Raw genomic sequence first — 23,151 nt, forward strand, 5'->3', positions numbered from 1 at the left:
AATTAGCCTGCACACCTGTGGGATGTTCCAAATAAGTGTTTGATGAGCATTACTCAACTTTATTAGTATTTATTGCCACCTTTCCAAACTTCTTTGTCACGTGTTGCTGGCATCAAATTCTAAAGTTAATGATTATTTGCAACAAAAAAAAAAAGTTTATCAATTTGAACATCAAATATGTTGTCTTTGTAGCACATTCAACTGAATATGGCTTGAAAATTATTTGCAAATCATTGTATTCTGTTTATATTTACATCTAACACAATTTCCCAACTCATATGGAAACGGGGTTTGTATGTTTTGTGGCTCCGGCGGGTTTTAATTTGGTGGAAACGGGCCCAAATGGCTCTTTTGACGCCTGGTGTGGAGTGAATATTAGGCACATAGCATAAATAAGAGTATGTTTTGACAGCAGTTAGTTACGTTACGGTACAGCTAAACTAATCCAGCACATTGATGTAAAAGGGAAACTTACCGTAGTTTAGAAATGTTCTCATTGCCAGAATAACGAAAGAGGCCCAATTACATTTTGCAGGGCAGAGTACATACATATCATGAGAAAAATAATACGATTGTCATTTATTCTGCAGTCTCCGAAGGCCTCGTTCAGTGATCCGTGTCGGTTTAAAGGAGGGTTCTGTGTGTAAATCACAATTTTGCAGTTCCTTCTCCATCGCGCCCCCCCTTTTTTTTTCATTTTTACAGTTCACTATGGAATGCCAGCTCTACAGGGCGGCTGCTGTTCAATAGAGCAACTCAACTCCCATGTCTCGCACTCATCCCATGTGTCTCCTATTAGCCACACTCGCCAAAAGACAGGGAGGGGGGAGACTGGCGGAGGGAGTCTGAAAAAAGGGGGAAGGGGGAGGCGCGTGAGGAATTTGATATGCTTTGTGCAAGAGTGACTTGTATAAAACAAAGACGGGACCCACAGACTCAAGGTAAATGACTGCACGTGAAAACATAGCAAAAAAAAAGATAATTTATTTCCATTTTTGTTTTTTTTTGCTTTCATCTTGTTTCACAAGGTCAATTCCAAATGAAAAGTGACGGTCGTACCATGAAAATGTAAAAAAATAATACAAATAATATGTACTTATATATATATATGTATATATATATATATAATTATTATAGACAAACCGACGACATTAATAATAATAATAATAACAATAATACTGCTGTAAACAGAACACTAAATGGCTGGTTTCATGCATATAGAATCCTCAGGTACAAATGAGGGCGTAGTTACTAAAATGAAGAACCAAAAAAGTTCCACCGGTAAGCTCCTTCTAGCTACATGCGATGACATAAAAAGACTCATTCTGTCTGGCGTCAAGTATTTTACACATATTGTCCTTCACACTATTTCCCCCTTATTCCCTTCTAATTCATATACTGTACAGCGCACAATACAAAAAACAGGACTGAAGTTTAAGAACACAATGCTGGGGGAAAAAAAGAGTCTGGAACTTCAACTTGGTGCAGTTCACAGGGACGGAGTATCAATTCCCCGTGCAGTCTTTGTCCCTTCATAGTTTTTGTTGTGAGTGCTTTTATTTTTGTTTTTATTTAAAGTTTGCACACATTCTCCCATGTGTTGTTCCCTTTCTTGTGCCGCTCCCTCACAGGGTCTTGTCACTTTCTTTCTTCAGGTGACTAAAGGTGAAAGGAGAAAAGTTGTTAACAGAGTCAGTTGCACTATGATGAATACCAGGGGGGTCAAACTCATTTTAGCTCAGGAGCCACATAAAGGGAAATCTATTCCCAAGTGGGGCGGACTGGTGAAATCATGTCATGATAACTTAAAAATAAAGACAACTTCAGATTGTGGTCTTGGTTTAAAAATAAAACAAGCACAATCTGAAAACATACAAATCATAATGTTGTTTTTTTCAACAGTTACATGTTGCCGTTCATAGTAGTCCGTCTTCATTTGCTGTGATTTATAATTTATGGTTAATGATGTGATAATGTTCATCAGTGAAATAGGTGCGAGTCTGGCAGAGTTTTAAAATGCTCTCATTGGTGTAAAATTTTAATCTATCAGAAGATGTAATAAACAGTACTAACCCAGTTTCCATATGAGTTAGGAAATTGTGTTAGATGTAAATATAAACGGAATAAAAGGATTTGCAAATCATTTTCAACCCATATTCAGTTGAATGCACTACAAAGACAAGATATTTGATGTTCAAACTCATAAACTTTATTTTTTTTTGCAAATAATAATTAACTTAGAATTTCATGGCTGCAACACGTGCCAAAGTAGTTGGGAAAGGGCATGTTCACCACTGTGTTACATCACCTTTTCTTCTAATAACACCCAATAAACGTTTGGGAACTGAGGAAACTAATTGTTGAAGCTTTGAAAGTGGAATTCTTTACCATTCTTGATTTATGTAGAGCTTCAGTCGTTCAACAGTCCAGGGTTCCCGCTGTCGTATTTTACGTTCATAATGCGCCACACATTTTCTATGGGAGACAGGTCTGGACTGCAGGCGGGTCAGGAAAGTACCCACACTCTTTCTTTACGAAGCCACGCTGTTATAACACTAGTCTTGCTGAAATAAGCAGGGGCGTCGATGATAATGTTGCTTGAATGACAACATATGTTGCTCCAAAACCTGTATGGACCTTTCAGCATTAATGCTGCCTTCACAGATGTGTAAGTTACCCATGCCTTGGGCACTAATACACCACCATACCATCACAGATGCTGGCTTTTGAACTTTGGCCTATAACAATCTGAATGGTTATTTTCCTCTTTGTTCTGGGGGACACCACGTCCTCTGTTTCCAAATATAATTTGAAATGTGGACTCGTTAGACCACAGAACACCTTTCCACTTTGCATCAGTCCATCTTAGGTGAACTCGGGCCCAGCAAAGCCGGCGGCATTTCAGGACATTGTTGATAAATGGGTTTGGCTTTGCATAGTAGAGTTTTAATTTGCACTTACAGATGTAGCGACCAACTGTAGTTACTGACAGTGGTTTTATGAAGTGTTCCTGAGCCCACGTGGTGATATCCTTTACACACCGATGATTTTACGGACCGTATATGGTCAAATCCTTAAATTCCTTGCAATAGCTCGTTGAGAAATGTTGTTCTAAAACTGTTCGACAATTTGCTTACAAAGTGGTGACCCTCACCCCATCCTTGTTTGTGAATTACTTAGCCTTTCATGGAAGCTGCTTTTATACCCAATCATGGCACCCACCTGTTCCCAATTAGCCTGCACACCTGTGGGATGTTCCATGTAAGTGTTTGATGAGCATTATCAGTATTTATTGCCACCTTTCCCAACTTCTTTGTCACGTGTTGCTGGCATCAAATTCTAAAGTTAATGATTATTTGCAAAAAAAAAATAGTTTATCAGTTTGAAGAACAAATATGTTGTCTTTGTAGCATATTCAACTGAATATGGGTTGAAAAGGATTTGCAAATCATTGTATTCTGTTTATATTTACATCTAACACAATTTCCCAACTCATCTGGAAACCGGGTCTGTGGTATCAAAATCATAATACAGCATGTTATTAATGTAATTTACTCATTTTCCTCAACTGATGTACTAACATCATGTGGTTTATTTTTTACATATGTAGTATCATATACAAAAAAACCTGTGAATTTGGACTCATTTCATGAATAACAAATGAAGTGAGAAGGGGATACATGTTATTTCTACCCAGATAATGTGTCCCCAGTCCTCTATCTTAACACATAGCTGCGCCCCCTCTGAAGTCATGTGCACTCCTGCAGCAGGGGATACAAAGAATTGCTATTGCGACATCCAGTGGACATATTTAGAAGCACAGTTTCTTTCATTCAAACATTTCAGTTCATTTTTATACTTACCAAAATCAACAACGTGGGCCAGATAAAACCTGTTTTGACATCCCTGATCAATAGAAAAATGCCTTCTAAAAGCATGATGTGACGTTTCCTTCCAGCACCTACATTGTTTTTTACACTGTAGTCGCCTTTTTGGGCACTCAAGAACATCGGACACGTTTTGTGTTTAGCCAAGTTTGTTAGTCGTGTGGAATTTCCAGTACATTCCAAGTGTGCAACATTTACCTAAAGCTTCATTAAAATGCCTTTCAAATAAATAGCCAGCAAATGTAGTATACTGAGCACAGTAACATCAAAGGGAAACGAGCTAAGAGATGAACTTATTCCAGATATCTTTCGTTCTAGCAAGGAAGCTAACTTTTAAGACGGGGGTCAGCAACCAAACGGCTCGAGAGCCGAATGTGGCTCTTTAGCGCCGCCCTAGTGGCTCCCTGGACCACATTCAGAGATGTGTGAAAATGGAAATAGATCCATCCATCCATCCATCTTCTTCCGCTTATCCGAGGTCGGGTCGCGGGGGCAGCAGCCTAAGCAGGGAAGCCTAGACTTCCCTCTCCCCAGCCACTTCGGGGGATCCCGAGGCGTTCCCAGGCCAGCCGGGAGACATAGTCTTCCCAACGTGTCCTGGGTCTTCTCCTCTAAAGGAGAGCCCCGCCACACGGCGGAGGAAACTCATTTGGGCCGCTTGTACCCGTGATCTTATCCTTTCGGTCATGACCCAAAGCTCATGACCATAGGTGAGGGTGGGAACGTAGATCTACCGGTAAATTGAGAGCTTTGCCTTCCGGCTCAGCTCCTTCTTCACCACAACGGATCGGTACAACGTCCGCATTACTGAAGACGCCGCACCGATCCGCCTGTCGATCTCACGATCCACTCTTCCCCCACTCGTGAACAAGACTCCTAGGTACTTGAACTCCTCCACTTGGGGCAGGGTCTCCTCCCCAACCCGGAGATGCCACTCCACCCTTTTCCGGGCGAGAACCATGGAGTCAGATTTGGAGGTGCTGATTCTCATTCCGGTCGATTCACACTCGGCTGCGAACCGATCCAGTGAGAGCTGAAGATCCCGGCCAGATGAAGCCAACAGGACCACATCATCTGCAAAAAGCAGAGACCTAATCCTGCAGCCACCAAACCGGATCCCCTCAACGCCTTGACTGCGCCTAGAAATTCTGTCCATAAAAGTTATGAACAGAATGGGTGACAAAGGGCAGCCTTGGCGGAGTCCAACCCTCACTGGAAACGTGTCCGACTTACTGCCAGCAATGCGGACCAAGCTCTGACACTGATCATACAGGAAGTGGACCGCCACAATAAGACAGTCCGATACCCCAAGATGAAGAACATTTTTTTTTGTTTGTTTTAATAAATTTTTCTGTAGGAGAAAAAACATGACACACACCTTCTTAATTGTTAAAAATCTCACTATTTATATAAAACATGCTTCCCTGATGACAGTATTTGGCAAGCACCGTTGTGTCCTACCAATTTCAGCGATTCTTGAACTCATGGTAGTTTGTTTCCATGTACAACTTTCTCCGATGCTGCCACAGAAAGACGTGTTTTATGCCACTCCTTCTTAGTCTCATTTTGTCAACCAAAAGTTTTACGCTGTGCGTGAATGGACTAAGGTGAGCTTGGTTGATTTTATTGATTTGTTGGAGTGCTTATCAGGTATATTTGGTCAATCCATGACTGCAAGCTAATTGATGCTAACATGCTATTTAGGCTAGCTGTATGTACATATTGCATCATTATGCTTAGTTTGTCGGTATATTTGAGCTCATTTAATTTCCTTATGTCCTTTGTATAGTCAATTTATATTTGCATGTCTCATGACACGTTATCTGTATGTAATATTGGCAGCATTTCTTATAGTTGTTTTGTGTGCCATGTTGTTCCAGACTACAGCAAACGTTACGCAGCTTGCAAATATTTTAATAAATCCATTAGAAGAAGAAAACCTGCCATTCTGAGCCAGTATGTTCCAGAAGTTATGTCCTTATAACACATATATGAGGCTTTTAATTTTTTGCGGCTCCAGACAGATTTTTATATTTTATTTTCGGTCCAATATGGCTCTTTGAACATTTTGGGTTACCGACACCTGCTTTAAGGCCAAGGGAATTTAGTTAATCAGCTACACATAGTTACTTTGCAGTAGCATTTGTTAAAAATCGAAGGATATGTTTTCCTTTTTGCCAACGCAGTCTGCTTGTGTTGGGGACATGACCTCAGGATTTAATGGGAGGTGTCCTATTTGGAACCTACTAGGTGAGTAAATGGTATCAGTCTGTGCTCGACCGACCATTCAATGATTTCAGTTATTTAATGGAAAATTCTATTCAGGATTTGTGTTTGTGTACATAAAAAAAATGCACCTGTAGTACTCGTCCTGGGTGAGAGAGTGGTGGTGATGGTGATGTATCCACTGTTGTTCCAGGGCCAGTCTCTGGATCTGCAGCTCCGCGCTCTGGGCCTGCTGCATGGCCTGGAGCTGGTGGGCTGCCGACATGGGACCAGTGAGGGAGGACTGTTGGGGCAGGTCACGGAAAGGAGCACCTAGGAGAAGTTTCCCGCAGGAGGAAAAACATCATCAATACCACTGCTAAAAGTGATCTCTGTGAACTTTGAGGACTCATTTGATAGAAAAAAAGTGAGCGAGTACATGGACGAGGAGCCTTCTCCTCACCGAACAGCTGTTGGCGAAGCACCTCGCTGTCAGTGAGGGGGTGAGCCAGGATGGGGTTGCCTATTGTCGCTCCGGGGTAAGGGAGACGCGTCAAAGGAGACCCCGACGCCAGCGGGTCCATCAGGGGGTGAACCCCGCCCGCCGCTAGATGCCAATGATGTAATAGGAAATATAGGAGATATTTAATAAGAGCCAAAGAAGCAGCAAATATCTAGAAGGTAATAAAGACCTACATCAAGGTAGGTAGCATAGTTAGTAGCAGTGGGTACCTGTGTCTTGTTGGTGCAAATGAAGGTGCGAGTGGATGTGGGAGTGCTGGTGATGGTGGGGCGTCACATTTAGCATCTGGACACGACCTGTGTTCTCTCCCCCACTTCCTCCACCTGTTCCTCCTCCATTTGAGGTGCCTCCTCCAGCACTTCCTCCCCTTTCTCTTTCCCTCTCCCTCTCTCTCTCCCGTTCCCTGTCCCCAAAGGCCGGCGGTGCCGCTCTGTCTCGTTCTCTCTCCCGCTCTCTGTCTCCACTCCTGTCTCGCTCAAAAGAGGCGGGTGAGCGAGTGGGGGTTGGGTAGGTCTCAGATGAAGTGGTAGGTGGGAGATGAGATGGCAGGGAACTAGGGAAAGAAGAATGGGGTACTGGGTGATGAACTGAAGTGGCGTTAGAGGTGGGTGTCGCAGGTAGGGCAGGAGGAGGGAGAGAAGGAGCCAACGGAGGGACAGCCGGGCTTGCTGGGGGTGGGGCAGCGGGCGGTGGTGCAGCGGGCGGGGGCGCAGATGGAGGGTGCGATGGAGGTAGAAGTGATGAAGGAGGGGGATTGGACAGGGACTGAGGGGCAGGAGGGTTTGGGGGTCTAGCTATTGGGGGCACCGTCGGGTTCTGGAGATGTGGGGGGCCGGCAGGAGGTGGGGGAGGAGGAGTGCAATAGAGTGACACCTCATTCGGTCCCCCTCCACCAAGGAGCAAGGAGTGGGTATGTGCATGGGCACTGGCGTGGGAATGGGTGTGAGCCAGGGCTAGAGCTGCAGGATCAGCCATGGAGCCTGGTGGATACCCCCGTTCATCACTTTTGAATTCAAATCCTGGCTTCATGCGCTCACGGTGAGCAGCAACCGCATGAGGAAAGCCAACTCCTCCTAACCCTGAACCCCCCATTCCTCCAGGCATTGGGCCTCCCGCCACCCCAGGGTGACCACCAACACCATGACCCCCTTCAAGGCTGCCGCCATACAGAAAGCCCAAGATGGCTGCGGCTGTTGCAGCATCAGCAGGTAGGTGATGTGGGTGAGCTAATGCATGATGATTCTGAAATTGGGGTAGAAAGAATGACGGATGGACATGAGGATGACCATGGTGCATTTGAGGGTGGTGTGCTTGAGCCCGACTTGCTGCCCCAAGTGGAGACATAGCATGGGGACGAGCATACTCGCTCAGGGTTCTTAGAGCAGGGGTATCAGGACCAAGGTACGGACCACCAATACCTATTCCCAAAGCTCCTTGATGGCCCCCAACCACTGCTGATGCCCCAGCCATAGACGGCAGGAGAAGTGAGTGTGGGATAGCATGAGAGAGGCTGGGATGGAGGTGGTGGCCTGGAGGAAAGTGAGCATGCGGGTGAGAGTGGTGATGCTGAGCGTGAGGTGGCTGATGAGAGACCGGGTTGCCCGGACAGGAGGAGGACGATGAAGGGTCAAGGATCATAGAGGACGAGGAGGGGAAGAAGAGGGAAGAACCATGACGAGCCCCTGCAGCTGCACTGGCATCTTTCTGTTGCTAAGAAACAACATAAGACAAATAAATAAATATTAGTTCTTCCATGGTGTGATCACGTTTATATATATATATATATATATATATATATATATATATATATATATATATATATATATATATATATAGCTATATATACATACCTAAATATATGTTTATATATATATAGATATATCTATATGTATGTATATATATATATATATATATATATATATATATATATATATATGTGTATGTATATACAGTATATAGGGACGGCGTGGCGCAGTGGGAGAGTAGCCGTGCGCAACCCGAGGGTCCCTGGTTCAATCCCCACCTAGTACCAACCTCGTCACGTCCGTTGTGTCCTGAGCAAGACACTTCACCCTTGCTCCTGATGGGTGCTGGTTAGCGCCTTGCATGTCAGCTCCCTCCATCAGTGTGTGAATGTGTGTGTGAATGTGGAAGTAGTGTCAAAGCGCTTTGAGTACCTTGAAGGTAGAAAAGCGCTATACAAGTACAACCCATTTATCATTTATTTATTTATTTATATATGTATATGTATGTATGTATATATATATATATATATATATATATATATATATATATATATATATATAAAATGTGTATGAAAAAAGCCATGGAACCAAAACATCTGCTCTTTTGACACTATTTAAAACCGTTTACTAGCCTTTTTTTCCACAGGCTTACCTGTAGATGGCGATCCAGTTCCCTCTCACGCTCTCGCTCCCTTTCCCGTTCTCTCTCTTTTTCTCTTAAATCTCTGGCCCGTTGCTCAACCTCCCTCCGAGCTCTTTCTATCACCTCATTCCTCTTCTTCCACAATTTAGAACCGTCCAACGGAACAAATAGGACATCGCAGCGGGCGCAGGAGTTGCAGCTACCACGGTCAAGGACTTTGTGAAACCTAGAGACAAGTGACACAGTGCATCATTATTTCAACCATAAGGACTCAGTACCACAATCATTTTGATTCCTATTTTAATTGATACCTAATTACAAATATGAAAATAATTACCTTGCTGATTGGCTAGCATGGATGGGAATGTCTACAGGTTTTGGCTCAGGAGACGGACTTCTCAACACAGTTGGTGGACTGTTACTTTCCTCCCTGTCTTCTGGTGGTTCCTGCTTAATTACAGGTGGTTGGGGCAGGCCTGAATCTGAATGCCCATCTCCACAGGGAAGTGTCGGGGTAGTAATGTTATTATTAGTAAGCGGTGGTGGGCCCTTAGAGACATTATGGGGTGATTGGGAGTTTGTATTGCTGTTTGTGGGTGTGCCACTGTTGCTATTGCTGCTAGCCAGGTTATTGCCACCACTCCCATTTGCGTGGTATGTTTCACTGTAGCTCGAGTGGCTGTTCAAGGTGGCATGTAAAGGGGAGGGCCGGCATCCAGGTGATGGCATGCCTGGTCCAGGAAGGGGCATGTTGGGTGCAGAGGTGGGTCCAGGGGGGAACGACGAGAAACCACCTATCTGATTTGTGGAGGGGCTGGGTAGTGGGGATAGATGTGTTGGCGGAGTCTGAGCAGATGACTGGTAAAGTGGGGGACGTACATTAGGTGCCATACCTGGTGGGGGTTGCTGAGTATGGGAAGTTTGAGATGGATAGGGGGCATTTGGAGGGTGTCCATGACTGGTAGAAGAGGATGGAGATGGGGCAGGAGGTTGAGTTGGACCACCACGGCTTTGGTACAGGGCTGACTCTCGCATGTTTGAGTCCCTTTCTCTATCTCTAAGTCCAGACTGATAATGGGGGTGAGATGGGTGAGCATTTTGGATTCCACCAGGCCCTGAAAATTCTCTTCCTAGATTAGAAGTGACGCCAGGTGGGCTGAGATAATCTCGATTAGTTCCTGCGGAGGGAAGTGCGCCTGCATTGAAATCTTTCCCACCAGTGGAAGGATACTCCCTGTGAAAGGAGTCAGGTCCAGTGGAAGGCGTTTGTGTCTGGTCCATGGAAGGTGGAAAATCTCGATTGGAGGAGTTTGAGGGATGTGAGTGTGGGGGCAGGGAAGAATGAGGTGGGTGGCTACTGTTGTTTTTGGGAGATGTCGGTGGATCTCGGCTAAGCATGGGGTTAACAGGTAGTCCACTAGCCGTACTGGGATGGTTTCCTTGTGAGATGGCATTGTTGTTTGGGTTACAGTTTCCTTCTCTTGTTTGGCCTCCAAACTCACCCCACCTGCCTCTGTCTTTGTCTCTTGGATGCCCCCCTACAGCTCCATTGGGGGAAAAGTCTCTACTCTGGTTTTGGTTTGGCGCAGGAAACTCTCTTCCTGCATCACGTTCCCTGTCTTGCTCTCTGTCTTTGAAAGCTGGAACAAAATCTCTTCTCACAGCACCTATATTAGAAGGTCCATCTCTTCCAGAGCTTTGAGACTCCCGGTTCTGACCTACAGACAAACCGGCAAACTCCCTGCCTTGAAGGCCACTCATCGCGCTAGTACTGTTAGCCCCACTATTTGTGTTGCTGTTATTGACAATGTGAGCAGAGAACTCCCTGTTGAGCTCACCCCTTGCCCCCCTCTCCCTGTCTCCCACAGCACCCCTGTCTCTATCCACTCCTCCTCCAGCATACCTGGGAATATATTCCCTGTGGGGTTGAGGATGCGGGTGGGGGAGATAAGAAGCATGAGATGTGGAGTGTCGCGAGGAAGGAGGGTTGTACACAGAGGGAAGTTGCTGCTGCTGCACCGGGGGCTGATGCTGGTGTGAGTGATGGTTGCCAGGGTAACGGGTGTAGCCCCAACTCCCCTGGCAACCGGTTGCTGTGCCACCCTGCCAGCTTGGGGAGCTGTAATGATGGGGGTGGGCGGTGGTTTGAGTCTGGGGTTGTGATTGAGGCTGCGGCCCTGTCTGCAACAGGGTAGGAGGAGTGGACTGAGCTTTGTCCAGGTGCTTATCGGCCTTTTCTATTTTGACCTCAGTGGGAAGATTTTGTCCCCCGAGCTCCAGTGGTTTAAGAGCAGGTGGAGGAGGAAGAGGTGGGGGCAAAGAGTGGGGAATGCCGGGGCTGTTGTGGGAAAAATCTCCACCGGCAGCAGATGTCTTTGTCACACATTGTGTGTTGGCTTTGGAATTCATTCTATTACCACTTGGCACAGCATCAGTGCCAGCAGGTCCACCATACTCAACTTTACACATGAGTTTGGAGTCCATGGAGAAATAAGACTTCCTCGCACCAGAGCTGTCATTTGAAGAATCCCCAGCTCCACGGAGCGAGGGGTTGGGACCTGAGGAGGGGCAAGGAGGGATAGGCTTTAAAGCACAGTCCTCAATTCGTGCATCCGTGTCCATGTTTTGTCCCTCTCCACAGGGATCCTCCACTCTCCGTGTCCTTCTGTCCTCTGAAGACACGCTTCCTGCTCCTCCATCTTTGCTTTTCTCCCGTTCCCTCTCTCTATGCTTTGGTGATTCAGGGCCCTCGGAATCAGAGTCGAGGCTACCCAGAGGGGAAGCGGAGAGACTCGGGGATGAGGAACGATTGTCCTGGTCGATGTCCCGCCCACTGCTAAGGCTGCTGCTGCTATTTGCCAGGCTGCCTACAACGGAACTCCTGCTACCCTGTGATTGGCCATCTTCATTGTCACTCTCACGGGATTGGCTGGCTGCCGAGGTCGGAGGCGGGACTGTGGATGGAGCCAAGCTGTCAGTGGAGTGTGTTGATGTTGGAGGGTTCTGGTTGGCGGCCGAATCCTGATGAGAAAAGATCATTTGTGGATGAAGTAAAAATCGAGGATGTATTACCAGAGCACAGCAGAAATAACTTCTTATAGGTCAGACACACAAGCCATTTGGATGAATTATTCTACAGTTTTATATACCAGGCTGATGAAATTCAACACAAACCTGAACTTTCTGTCTTTTTGCTGGAGACACAAGTTCCTCCCCCTCGCTCTCGGATGAATCATGCCCTTGTGATCTGCGACTGAAGCGATTCCCAGCCAGTTCCTCACCGCCACCTCTTGGCTAAAGTGACACACAATACTTTTAATTCTTCTGACATACATTACTTTTGATACATAGTATCTGTTTTCAGACAAATCAAGGACTCACTTTTATGCCGGGTATTTGTGTTATCACAGACATCTATGCTATTAAGATGATTGCATGTCATCAGTCACTGGTACTTTAAGCACAATAATTAGCATGCATACATATTATATAAACAGTGGACAGGCTCTAACCGTTTGTCTCTCATTGCGTTCAGGTCGAGTGGGACTGGGGTGCGGGCGTCTACCCCTCCTCTCCTCACTCGCCCCCCGCCGCCGCCCACTGCGCATGGGCATCTGCATGGCCCAAAATGCAACAGAACAAGATTTTGCGCAAAATTTCAAAACAGGAAATGGTAGCATGTTGTTCAAGATGAGACGTTAAAGCATTGGACCACGGGGCTTTGTGTGTGGCACGGTGAAGCTCCCCTTGCAGTAAATATAATGCAACACCGATTTTCTGAAGCCAAAACTAATAACTATTAAGTAATTCACTCTAGGAACTGAAATATATTGCCTTAAACATAAGTGAAGTTAGCTTACAATTTTATCTTTATTTTCTTCAGGTTTCTACGCTTCCTGTGAGGTTTTTCTAGGACCCCCTGTGGCAGGGCTATTAAGCTGGTGGCTGTTACAATTTATTTTCTTCAGTGTGTGATTTAGGTAACTAAGGTGTAGCTGTAGCTTGTTTACAAACCCCATTTCCATATGAGTTGGGAAATTGTGTTAGATGTAAATATGAACTGAATAAAATGATCATTTTCTGTTGAATATGCAACAAAGACAACATATTTGATGTTCAAACTGATAAACATTTTTTTTGTGCAAATAATCATTTACTTCAGAATTTGATGCGAGCTACATGTGTCAAAGAAGTTGGGAAAAGTGGCAATAAATACCGATAAAGTTGAGGAATGCTCATCAAACACTTATTTAGAACATCCCACAGGTGTGCAGGCTAATTGGGAACAGGTGGGTGCCATGATTGGGTATAAAAACAGCTTCCCAAAGAATGCTCAGTCTTTCACAAAAAAGGATAGAGCGAGGTACACCCCTTTGTCCACAACTGCATGAGCAAATAATCAAACAGTTTAAGAACATCGTTTCTCAAAGTGCAATTGCAAGAAATTTTGGGATTTTTGAACATCTACGCTCCATAATATCATCAAAAAGTTCAGAGAATCTGGAGAAATCACTCCATGTAAGCAGCATGGCCGGAAACCAACATTGAATGACTGTGATCTTCTATCCCTCAGATGGCACTATATCAAAAACCGTCATCAATTTCTAAAGGATATCACCACATGGGCTCAGGAACACTTCAGAAAACCACTGTCACTAAATACACTTTGTCGCTACATCTGCAAATGCAAGTTATGCAAAGCAAAAGCCATTTATCAACAACCTCCAGAAATGCCGCTGGCTTCTCTGAGCCCGAGATCATCTAAGATGGACTGATGCAAAGTGGAAAAGTGTTCTGTGGTCTGAGGAGTCCACATTTCAAATTGTTTTTAGAAATATTCGACATAGTGTCATCTGGACCAAAGAGGAAGCGAACCATCCAGACTGTTATCGACGCAAAGTTGAAAAGCCAGCATGTGTGATGGTATGGGGGTGTATTAGTGCCCAAGGCATGGGTAACTTACACATCTGTGAAGGCACCATTAATGCTGAAAGGTACATACAGGTTTTGGAACAACATATGCTGCCATCTAAGCGCTTTCTTTTTCATGGACGCCCCTGCTTATTTCAGCAAGACAATGCCAAGCCACATTCAGCACGTGTTACAACAGCGTGGCTTCGTAAAAAAAGAGTGCAGGTACTTTCCTGGCCCGCCTGCAGTCGACCTGTCACCCATCGAAAATGTGTGGCGCATTATGAAGTGTAAAATACGACAGCGGAGACCCCGGACTGTTGAAGGACTGAAGCTCTACATAAAACAAGAATGGGAAAGAATTCAACTTTCAAAGCTTCAACAATTAGTTCCCTCAGTTCCCAAATGTTTATTGAGTGTTGTTAAAAGAAAAGGTGATGAAACACAGTGGTGAACATGCCCTTTCCCAACTACTTTGGCACGTGTTGCAGCCATGAAATTTTAAGTTAATTATTATTTGCAAAAAAAAAATTAAGTTTATGAGTTTGAACATCAAATATGTTGTCTTTGTAGCATATTCAACTGAATATGGCTTGAAAAGGATTTGCAAATCATTGTATTCTGTTTATATTTACGTCTAACACAATTTCCCAACTCATATGGAAACGGGGTTTGTACTTTAGATGCAGTTAGTATTAATGTGTTCAAATTCTTTAGTTATACTAGTTGTTTTCCTTGTGGTTTCATTTAAGGTCCTCTCTTTTTTATCATTTGGGCAATTCAACTGGTGGCCCCTTGAGTTTAGGTAAAAAAAACTTGTGAGGGACTCACATTTTGTCAACAGATCCAAAAAAAAAAAAGGTATTGAGATGATCTTTGACCAGCTTTTTTGCAGAAGGTCCTTAAAAACAGCAGATTGCTCTGTAACTCTGACAAAATACATTGACCAAAATCAAATGCCTTCTGTGGTTCCCCGGAAAATTCGAAATAAGACTAAAAGTGAAGGGAGAAGTCCTTAGATTTCTGGAAATGTTGCCCCCAAACATTTTAGTCGAATATCCCTGCACTAAGGGGAGGGCTGCCTCCCACTCAAGGTCCACCAGGCAATTTTCAAGTTTCTTCTCATCAGAGTAAAAGTACCCGTCTGTGTGCAAGGGTATTTTACAATGCCAGAACTGCGTGTAAAGTTTACCACCTGGCACTCACTTATCCTGCCCTGTTGTGTTGAAAGCGAGTAAATATACATCACACCAGAGGGCAGCGCTGACATCTAATTGTCTAATTTGCTGTGTGAAAGGGCGCCCATCTGTCTTGAAGGTGGTCTGTATAAAAGGAACAGGTGGAAAAATGCCAGATCTTCTGTTACGACTCTGATGCATCAGCGTTTTAAAGGATTTTTCTGCCAAAGAGGCTAGAGCAGATGTTTAAAACTATGCTATGTGTACCACTAGTGCTACAGGGGCTCCATCAAGTGGTACATCAAATATTTGATTCACTATTTAAGTACAGTGTTTTATGTTTCTATATTCAAACACAGTGTTACTGTTCAAACTGTGTACAAAATATTAGATATACTTGTTAAATAAAATCTCTGCTTTGTTTTTAATGAATACTTAGGCCTACTATGCTAAGTGTTTTGATGTTGGTCATTATGGTAGTATTTGGTGAGCAAAGTGTTTTCTGAGGTGGTACTTGGTGAAAATAGTTTGAGAACTACTGGGCTCCAGCATTGATTCTCAAACTGTGGCATGAGTACCTCTGGTGGTAAGCGGGTTCCATCCAGTGGTATGCAGGAATATCAAATACAAACCCCGTTTCCATATGAGTTGGGTATAAATATAAACAGAATACAATGATTTGCAAATCATTTTCAAGCCATATTCAGTTGAATATGCTACAAAGACAACATATTTGATGTTCAAACTGATAAACATTTTATTTTTTTGCAAATCATTCATTTTAAAATTTGATGCCAGCAACACGTGACAAAGAAGTTGGGAAAGGTGGCAATAAATACTGATAAAGTTGAGGAATGCTCATCAAACACTTATGTGGAACATCCCACAGGTGTGCAGGCTAATTGGGAACAGGTGGGTGCCATGATTGGCTATAAAAGCAGCTTCCATGAAATGCTAAGTAATTCACAAACAAGGATGGGGTGAGGGTCACCACTTTGTAAGCAAATTGTCAAACAGTTTTAGAACAACATTTCTCAACGAGCTATTGCAAGGAATTTAGGGATTTTACCATCTACGGTCCGTAAAATCATCAGTCTGTAAAGGATATCAACACATGGGCTCAAGAACACTTCATAAAACCACTGTCAGTAACTACAGTCGGTCGCTACATCTGTAAGTGCAAGTTAAAACTCTACTATGCAAAGCAAAACCCATTTATCAACAACACCAAGGAACGCCGCTGGCTTGGCTGGGCCCGAGCTCATCTAAGATGGACTGATGAAAAGTGTTCTGTGGTCTGACGAGTCCACATTTAAAATTATATTTGGAAACTGTGGACGTGATAACCTCCGGAACAAAGAGGAAAATAACCATCCGGATTGTTATAGGCGCAAAGTTGAAAAGCCAGCATGTGTGATGGTATGGGGGTGTATTAGTGCCCAAGGCATGGGTAACTTACACATCTGTGAAGGCACCATTAATGCTGAAAGGTCCATATAGGTCTTGGAGCAACATATGTTGTCATCCAAGCAATGTTATCATGGACGCCCCTGCTTATTTCAGCAAGACAATGCCAAGCCACGTTTTACAACAGCGTGGTTTCGTAGTAAAAGAGTGCGGGTACTTTCCTGGCCCGCCTGCAGTCCAGACCTGTCTCCCATCGAAAATGTGTGGCACATTATGAAGCGTAAAATACGACAGCAAAGACCCCGGACTGTTGAAGGACTTAAGCTCTACATAAAACAAGAATGAGAAAGAATTCCACTTTCAAAGCTTCAACAATTAGTTTCCTCAGTTCCCAAACGTTTATTGAGTGTTGTTAAAAGAAAAGGTGATGTAACACAGTGGTGAACATGCCCTTTCCCAACTACTTTGGCACATGTTGCAGCCATGAAGTTATAAGTTAATTATTATTTGCAAGAAAAATAAAGTTTATGAGTTTGAAACTCAAATATCTTGTCCTTGTAGTGCATTCAACTGAATATGGGTTGAAAGGGATTTGCAAATCATTGTATTCCGTTTATATTTACATCTAACACAATTTCCCAACTCATGTGGAAACGGGGTTTGTATTTAAAGTAAAAATATAAGTATATTAGGAAAATATACATGAATTATGTACGCTATATTTACACATGACAGTCTTCAGTCCCACACTTTGTTGGTTCAGTCCACAGCCAGCAACATTGTGAACGTGAGTGTGAATAGTTGTTTGTCTCTATATGTGCGTTGTGATTGACAGGTGAGCAGTCCAGTGCTAAGTCACACCTTTTTACTTGGGTCAGCTGAGGCTCTAGCTCACCCAAAAACTTGCAAAGCCGAAAAAAAATGTTAGAGTTGGTATTTGCAGTAAAATATTTGAGAACCACAGATTTGTAGCAATGGTGGAGGATGGAAGAAGTCAGTAAAACCAATACGGGCCAAGTGTTTCGTTCGTACCGATTCTTTTTGTGTCCGTGTTTTCATGATTTCTTCTTTAAAACGTCCATTTTGCAAAACACCGGGCAGTGTATGGACTCAAATGAGATGCTTCTGCTGTTGCTTAGAACCTGTAAAGAATCATAAACAAAGAACGCATTATTTGGGCCCCTATTTTATTTTATTTTTTTCAAGCTGACATAAAATCTCACTCGCACATGCAGAAATAACCGATGTGCAAAATAGTATCGACCATGTGCGGCGATGAAGAATTTGCGCCATTGTGAAAACGTGTAATTTACAACTGCAGAAAGCCTCTGTTCAGCGTTTAAAATTCCCAGCATGCCTCTTGCTCTTTCTGTCTTTGGATCAACACCACTGCTGGCTCAAAACACACACACACACACACACACACACACACACAGCGGCGGTTTGGCCTGTGCTTATACCAAAAACTTAATATTAGGCGTGCATGCATTAGAACAGGCAGAGTGGGAACATGGAGTCACACACCTCCAGCCAATTGTGGTGACCTGGTTATGAGGAACACATGCTTATTTAAACAAAAAATCAATTAGGTGTAAAAAGTATGATGAATAAGGATGTAAATACTGTACTGTACACAAAGGTGACCCCCTCCCCACCTGCACCGCTGCACATGACTATGTATTAATTATTAGTGTGTATGCTGCAGTGACATGCATAATAGAAAAAAATGGAGCACATGTGTTTGTGGGCCTCCAGTCACAATAGTAATAAGAGGGATGCAGGAGGCATAGAAGGCACAGACAGGTGGCAGCTCTACTGGCTGCACTTCCATGCAGGGATTGAGCACTGCGGTGCCAATGTGATGTAGATGCATGGTTGGATAGAATAGGGGAGAGAATGGCGGAATGATCTCACACCGGCTTTGTTTTTTTTTGCAGGAATGTGGCCGTGCAATCTCCGCCGTAATCATGGAGCCTGAACGCAGCACCGGGATGACAATGAGGTACAATGGAGGGGTGTGTGAGGTGGTCGTGGTGCTGGGGGGGGGTAGATTCCAAAACACACAGCATACATTATCCCGCGGACCCCCCCCCCCCCCCCCCCCCCCCCGTTCCCATACTGCTTACCTTTTAATATCCAGCGATGCCTTCTCCTTCTATTCTCCGTTTGCCTTCCATTTGTTTGCTTTCGCTCCACACGCGCCGCCTCATCTTGCATAAAAAAAATTAAAAAAACCACCCAACAAGGCGACTGAAATCGTAGCAGCAGCGTGGAAAAAACTGAACTGTACAAATTGATGCGTATGTGCCCTGGCTTTCTTACTCCACCCCCTTTTTTTTTTATGCTTTTGCCTCCACCTCCCCTCCTCCTATCTTGTACCCCACTCTTCCTCCAAGACGACTTTTAATATTATTATTATTATTTTAAAATATACAAGCCTCTCCCTGGCTGCCTTTTTCCTCTGCGAGAAGCCCAATTTTAGCGGTGGAGAGAGAGGGATGGGACGGAAAGGAGGAGGGCGTGATTTGCATAAGGAAAGGAGGGGGGGGGGGGTCAGGAGGAGGAAGAGGAGGGGGCCAAAACTCTGAAGAGGGAGGGAGGGTCCCTCTGGAGTCACCTTTACAGTACACTGAATTATATTTGTCATGCACGCTGCAAAGATGCACACGAGCATGTTGTTTTTTTAATGCAATAAGTTATTTTAAAAGATTGATTCCATGTGTGTCCTGCAGCTGTCTGTCTGAGCTTGTGTCCAGCCAAGCGGCGCTGCAGACCTCTTCCTCCTCCCTCCCTCCCTCCCTCTCTCTCTCTCTCTCTCTCTCTCACCCTTCACGCAGCCCCCTGTCCCGTCTCCTATTGTGTGGTAACCATAACAACCTAGCCCGAGACTGCCCCAAATGCGCCTGCGCAGCTCTACAAACGTTTTTTTTTTTTCAACCGTCAGTCGTCGTCACGCAGAAGCCTCTCCAAGCAACACACAGCCTCAGCCAATACCCATCGGAGCACATTGGGAGTACTCGGGCTCTCCCTGCTGGTCACAACGTGTAACTGCAAAAGGACGCCTTTCCCAATTGCACATTCCATTGAGATGCAACTAGAGCAGGGGGCGGGAACCTTTTTGGGCTGAGAGAGCCAAAAAGCTAAATATTTTAAAACATATTTCCGTAAGAGCCATATAATTATTTTTTTTTAACACTGAACACAACTAGGCTTCACGGTGGCAGAGGGGTTAGTGCGTCTGCCTCACAATACGAAGGTCCTGCAGTCCTGGGTTCAAATCCAGGCTCGGGATCTTTCTGTGTGGAGTTTGCATGTTCTCCCCGTGAATGCGTGGGTTCCCTCCAGGTACTCCGGCTTCCTCCCACCTCCAAAGACATGCACCTGGGGATAGGTTGATTGGCAACACTAAATTGGCCCTAGTGTGTGAATGTTGTCTGTCTATCTGTGTTGGCCCTGCGATAAGGTGGCGACTTGTCCAGGGTGTACCCTGCCTTCCGCCCGATTGTAGCTGAGATAGGCGCCAGCACCCCCCGCGACCCCGAAAGGGAAAAAGCGGTAGGAAATGGATGGATGGATGGAACACAACTAAACATGTGCATTTTTAAGTAAGACCAACATTTCTAGAGTATAGCAGGTCTCTTATTCTTTGTAATAACATTGTTATTCTGAAGCTAACTGTGGAGGGGGCGTGACCTGCGGGCCTGCAGCGACAGGTGCGTAGATGGCCCACCTGGGCCTTGTTATCTAATCACCTGTCGCTCTGTTAAAAGCAGCAGCCAGGAAGAGAGACGGGGTTGGGGCTGGAAATACTATTGCTGGAAAGCAACTGAGAGACTTATTGAAAAATAAAACAATATTGTAACCAGGGGCGGTTCTAGGCATGTTTACTCTGGAATGCCCTCCCGGTAACAGTTTGAGATGCCACCTCAGTAGAAGCATTTAAGTCTCACCTTAAAACTCATCTGTATACTTTAGCCTTTAAATAGACCTCCTTTTTAGACCAGTTGATCTGCCACTTCTTTTCTTTCTCCTATGTCCCCCCCTCCCTTGTGGAGGGGGTACGGTCCGATGACCATGGATGAAGTACTGGCTGTCCAGAGTCAAGACCCAGGATGGACCGCTCGTCGGGACCCAGGATGGACCGCTCGCCTGTATCGGTTGGGGACATCTCTACGCTGCTGATCCGCTTGAGATGGTCTCCTGTGGACGGGACTCTCACTGCTGTCTTGGATCCGCTTGAACTGAACTCTCGCGGCTGTGTTGGAGCCACTATGGATTGAACTTTCACAGTATCATGTTAGACCCGCTCGACATCCATTGCTTTCGGTCCCCTAGAGGGGGGGGGGTTGCCCACATCTTAGGTCCTCTCCAAGGTTTCTCATAGTCAGCATTGTCACTGGCGTCCCACTGGATGTGAATTCTCCCTGCCCACTGGGTGTGAGTTTTCCTTGCCCTTTTGTGGGTTCTTCCGAGGATGTTGTAGTCGTAATGATTTGTGCAGTCCTTTGAGACATTTGTGATTTGGGGCTATATAAATAAACATTGATTGATTGATTGATTGATATGAGGGGGCAGTCAGAAATGTGAAGGGGGCATCATGTGTACACATCATGCTCCAGCACTTTTTTTTCTGTGCTTATAGTAACGATGCTTTCTTCATTGAAATGGGTCTTTAGCTATGTGTCCAACCCCAACCTGGAGTAGTGGATTGCACTTTGTCAGGCCTCTACCTTCAGACCTGTCCAACTTGGGTGTCCCACCTGAAGACTAAGCTCCTGCTGGTATAGCTCTTACGGTCACTGAGGCCCGCAAACCCCCTGACCACAATAAGGTGGCAATCCCTCAGGGGGGGAAACTGAAAAAAAAAATGAATAAAATAAAATAAAACATCCTTCATCCATATTTGATCAACCAACAACATAACATTTATCCTAACTGGATGGCCTAACTCTCAAATAAATGTTGACCCAAAGTAGGACTTCACACACTACAGTCAATATTTACAAAACTGAAAGGTAGTCTGATGAATAATGATAAAAAAGAATCTCAAACTAATTTATAAAACAGAACGTGGGCACTCATCTGGGCACAAAATTCCTTCACTCCAATGTATGTGTGTTGCCCACTTGCTTGTAAATTGATGAAAACGGCAGTGTTTTTGTTTTTAGGTGTCTTGGTCATATCAAATGAAACGTATAATTTGTTTATTACAAAATGTAGATTGAAACATTAAAGGCTGACTATGTAGAATTACAAGAAAAACAACAGAAAAAGAATTCCAGCAGTCGATTGCCAGACCGTTGCTAAGTAAAACGGGCCGTTGCTAGGGACTCCGCTCTGAACAGAGGACAGCAGAGGAGGACTTTTAAGCAGGATATATACCTTATGTTTCATTTTTACCCTCATTAACAGCATCATAAATGACTTGTAGCTTGTTACAGGGACAGTGGAGGCTCTCTGCCTTCCAAACCACTGCTGCTCAGAGCCTCCGCTGTCACTGCTCTCGTCAAGTTGTAAAAAAAAAAAAAAAAAAAGGAACTCCGTAGCACCGAAAGTCCGCGACGATAAACGTGTTTATGACAGATAAGACTACACAAATACACCCATCCTAACAAGTATATGATAAATGTAGACAACTTTTCCTTTTCTTTTACTTTCATAATGCGACAGTGATTGGATTTTTACTGAGAGCTGAGGGGTGTGTGGGGATGTGTGTCTGCTGCGCAGCCTGTGGAATGTTGAATACACGCACAGCGGAGGGAGGGATGAGAGGGAAGCCGACACTACTATATCGTGTGTGTCCCTTTTTCGGCGGATTTTTCCGCTAGTGCAGATGATTTTGTCAACTTGTAATGTAGTAATTTTGTGAGTTTATTAAAATTTACTTTCTCAAATTTTGATTTGAGGGGGCAAGACATTTATTTAAGGGGGCTCTGCCCCCTCTTGCCCCTGCGTAGAGCCGGCCATGATTGTAACCCTGAAACAGACTCTCATGTCGGTGTTTGGGGGTCTGAAGAACCCCCAGGAGGGCAAGCCCCACACTAACCAATAATAAATAAATAATTTCTTACCATTAACGCAACTTCTTGAACAGGTGCGGTAGAACACGGATGGATGGATTAAAAATGCATGAGAATGTTTTATAATTTTAACAATATTTTTAACACTGTGATTACAAGTGGAATTATTCATTACTTATCGTGTTAAGCTACGTCAGGTCAGATTTATCAGAGAGCCAGATGCAGTCATCAAAAGAGCCACATCTGGCTCTAGAGCCATAGGTTCCCTACCCCTGGACTAGACCTACTGCAGGGGTCGGCAACCCAACATGTTGAAAGAGCCATATTGGACCAAAAATACAAAAAACAAACCTGTCTGGAGCCGCAAAAAAATGAAAATCCGTTTAAGTCTAATAATGAAGGCAACATCAATCAATCAATCAATCAATGTTTACTTATATAGCCCTAAATCACTAGTGTCTCAAAGGGCTGCACAAACCACCACGACATCCTCGGTAGGCCCACATAAGGGCAAGGAAAACCCACACCCAGTGGGACATCGGCGACAATAATGACCCAGTGGGACGTCTGTGACAATAATGACTATGAGAACCTTGGAGAGGAGGAAAGCAATGGATGTCGAGCGGGTCTAA

At 44.4% G+C, this 23,151-nt stretch overlaps 1 protein-coding gene across 5 annotated transcripts; it reads right to left on the reverse strand.

Moving 5' to 3' along the window:
- Positions 1 to 969: 969 nt before the first annotated feature.
- Positions 970 to 18,985, reverse strand: atn1 (atrophin 1). 5 transcript variants are annotated; one of them, XM_061914870.1, is made up of 10 exons: positions 18,626 to 18,983; positions 17,532 to 17,641; positions 12,516 to 12,617; positions 12,178 to 12,297; positions 9,341 to 12,024; positions 9,013 to 9,229; positions 6,825 to 8,325; positions 6,556 to 6,699; positions 6,245 to 6,425; positions 970 to 1,659 (listed from the first exon to the last, which is right to left on the reverse strand). In XM_061914870.1, the coding sequence occupies exons 2-10, from the start codon at positions 17,556 to 17,558 to the stop codon at positions 1,626 to 1,628; spliced, it is 5,010 nt and encodes a 1,669-aa protein (XP_061770854.1). In that variant the 5' UTR covers positions 17,559 to 17,641; positions 18,626 to 18,983; the 3' UTR covers positions 970 to 1,625. The 5 variants fall into 5 exon arrangements, 4 of the variants coding, with proteins under 4 accessions (XP_061770854.1, XP_061770853.1, XP_061770855.1 ...); XM_061914869.1 differs by having other exon boundaries at positions 6,532 to 6,699; XM_061914871.1 differs by lacking the exon at positions 12,516 to 12,617 and having other exon boundaries at positions 6,532 to 6,699.
- Positions 18,986 to 23,151: the final 4,166 nt, after the last annotated feature.

Source organism: Nerophis ophidion, linkage group LG11 (genome assembly GCF_033978795.1).
Source record: "Nerophis ophidion isolate RoL-2023_Sa linkage group LG11, RoL_Noph_v1.0, whole genome shotgun sequence".
In the NCBI taxonomy this organism is placed as follows: domain Eukaryota; kingdom Metazoa; phylum Chordata; class Actinopteri; order Syngnathiformes; family Syngnathidae; genus Nerophis; species Nerophis ophidion.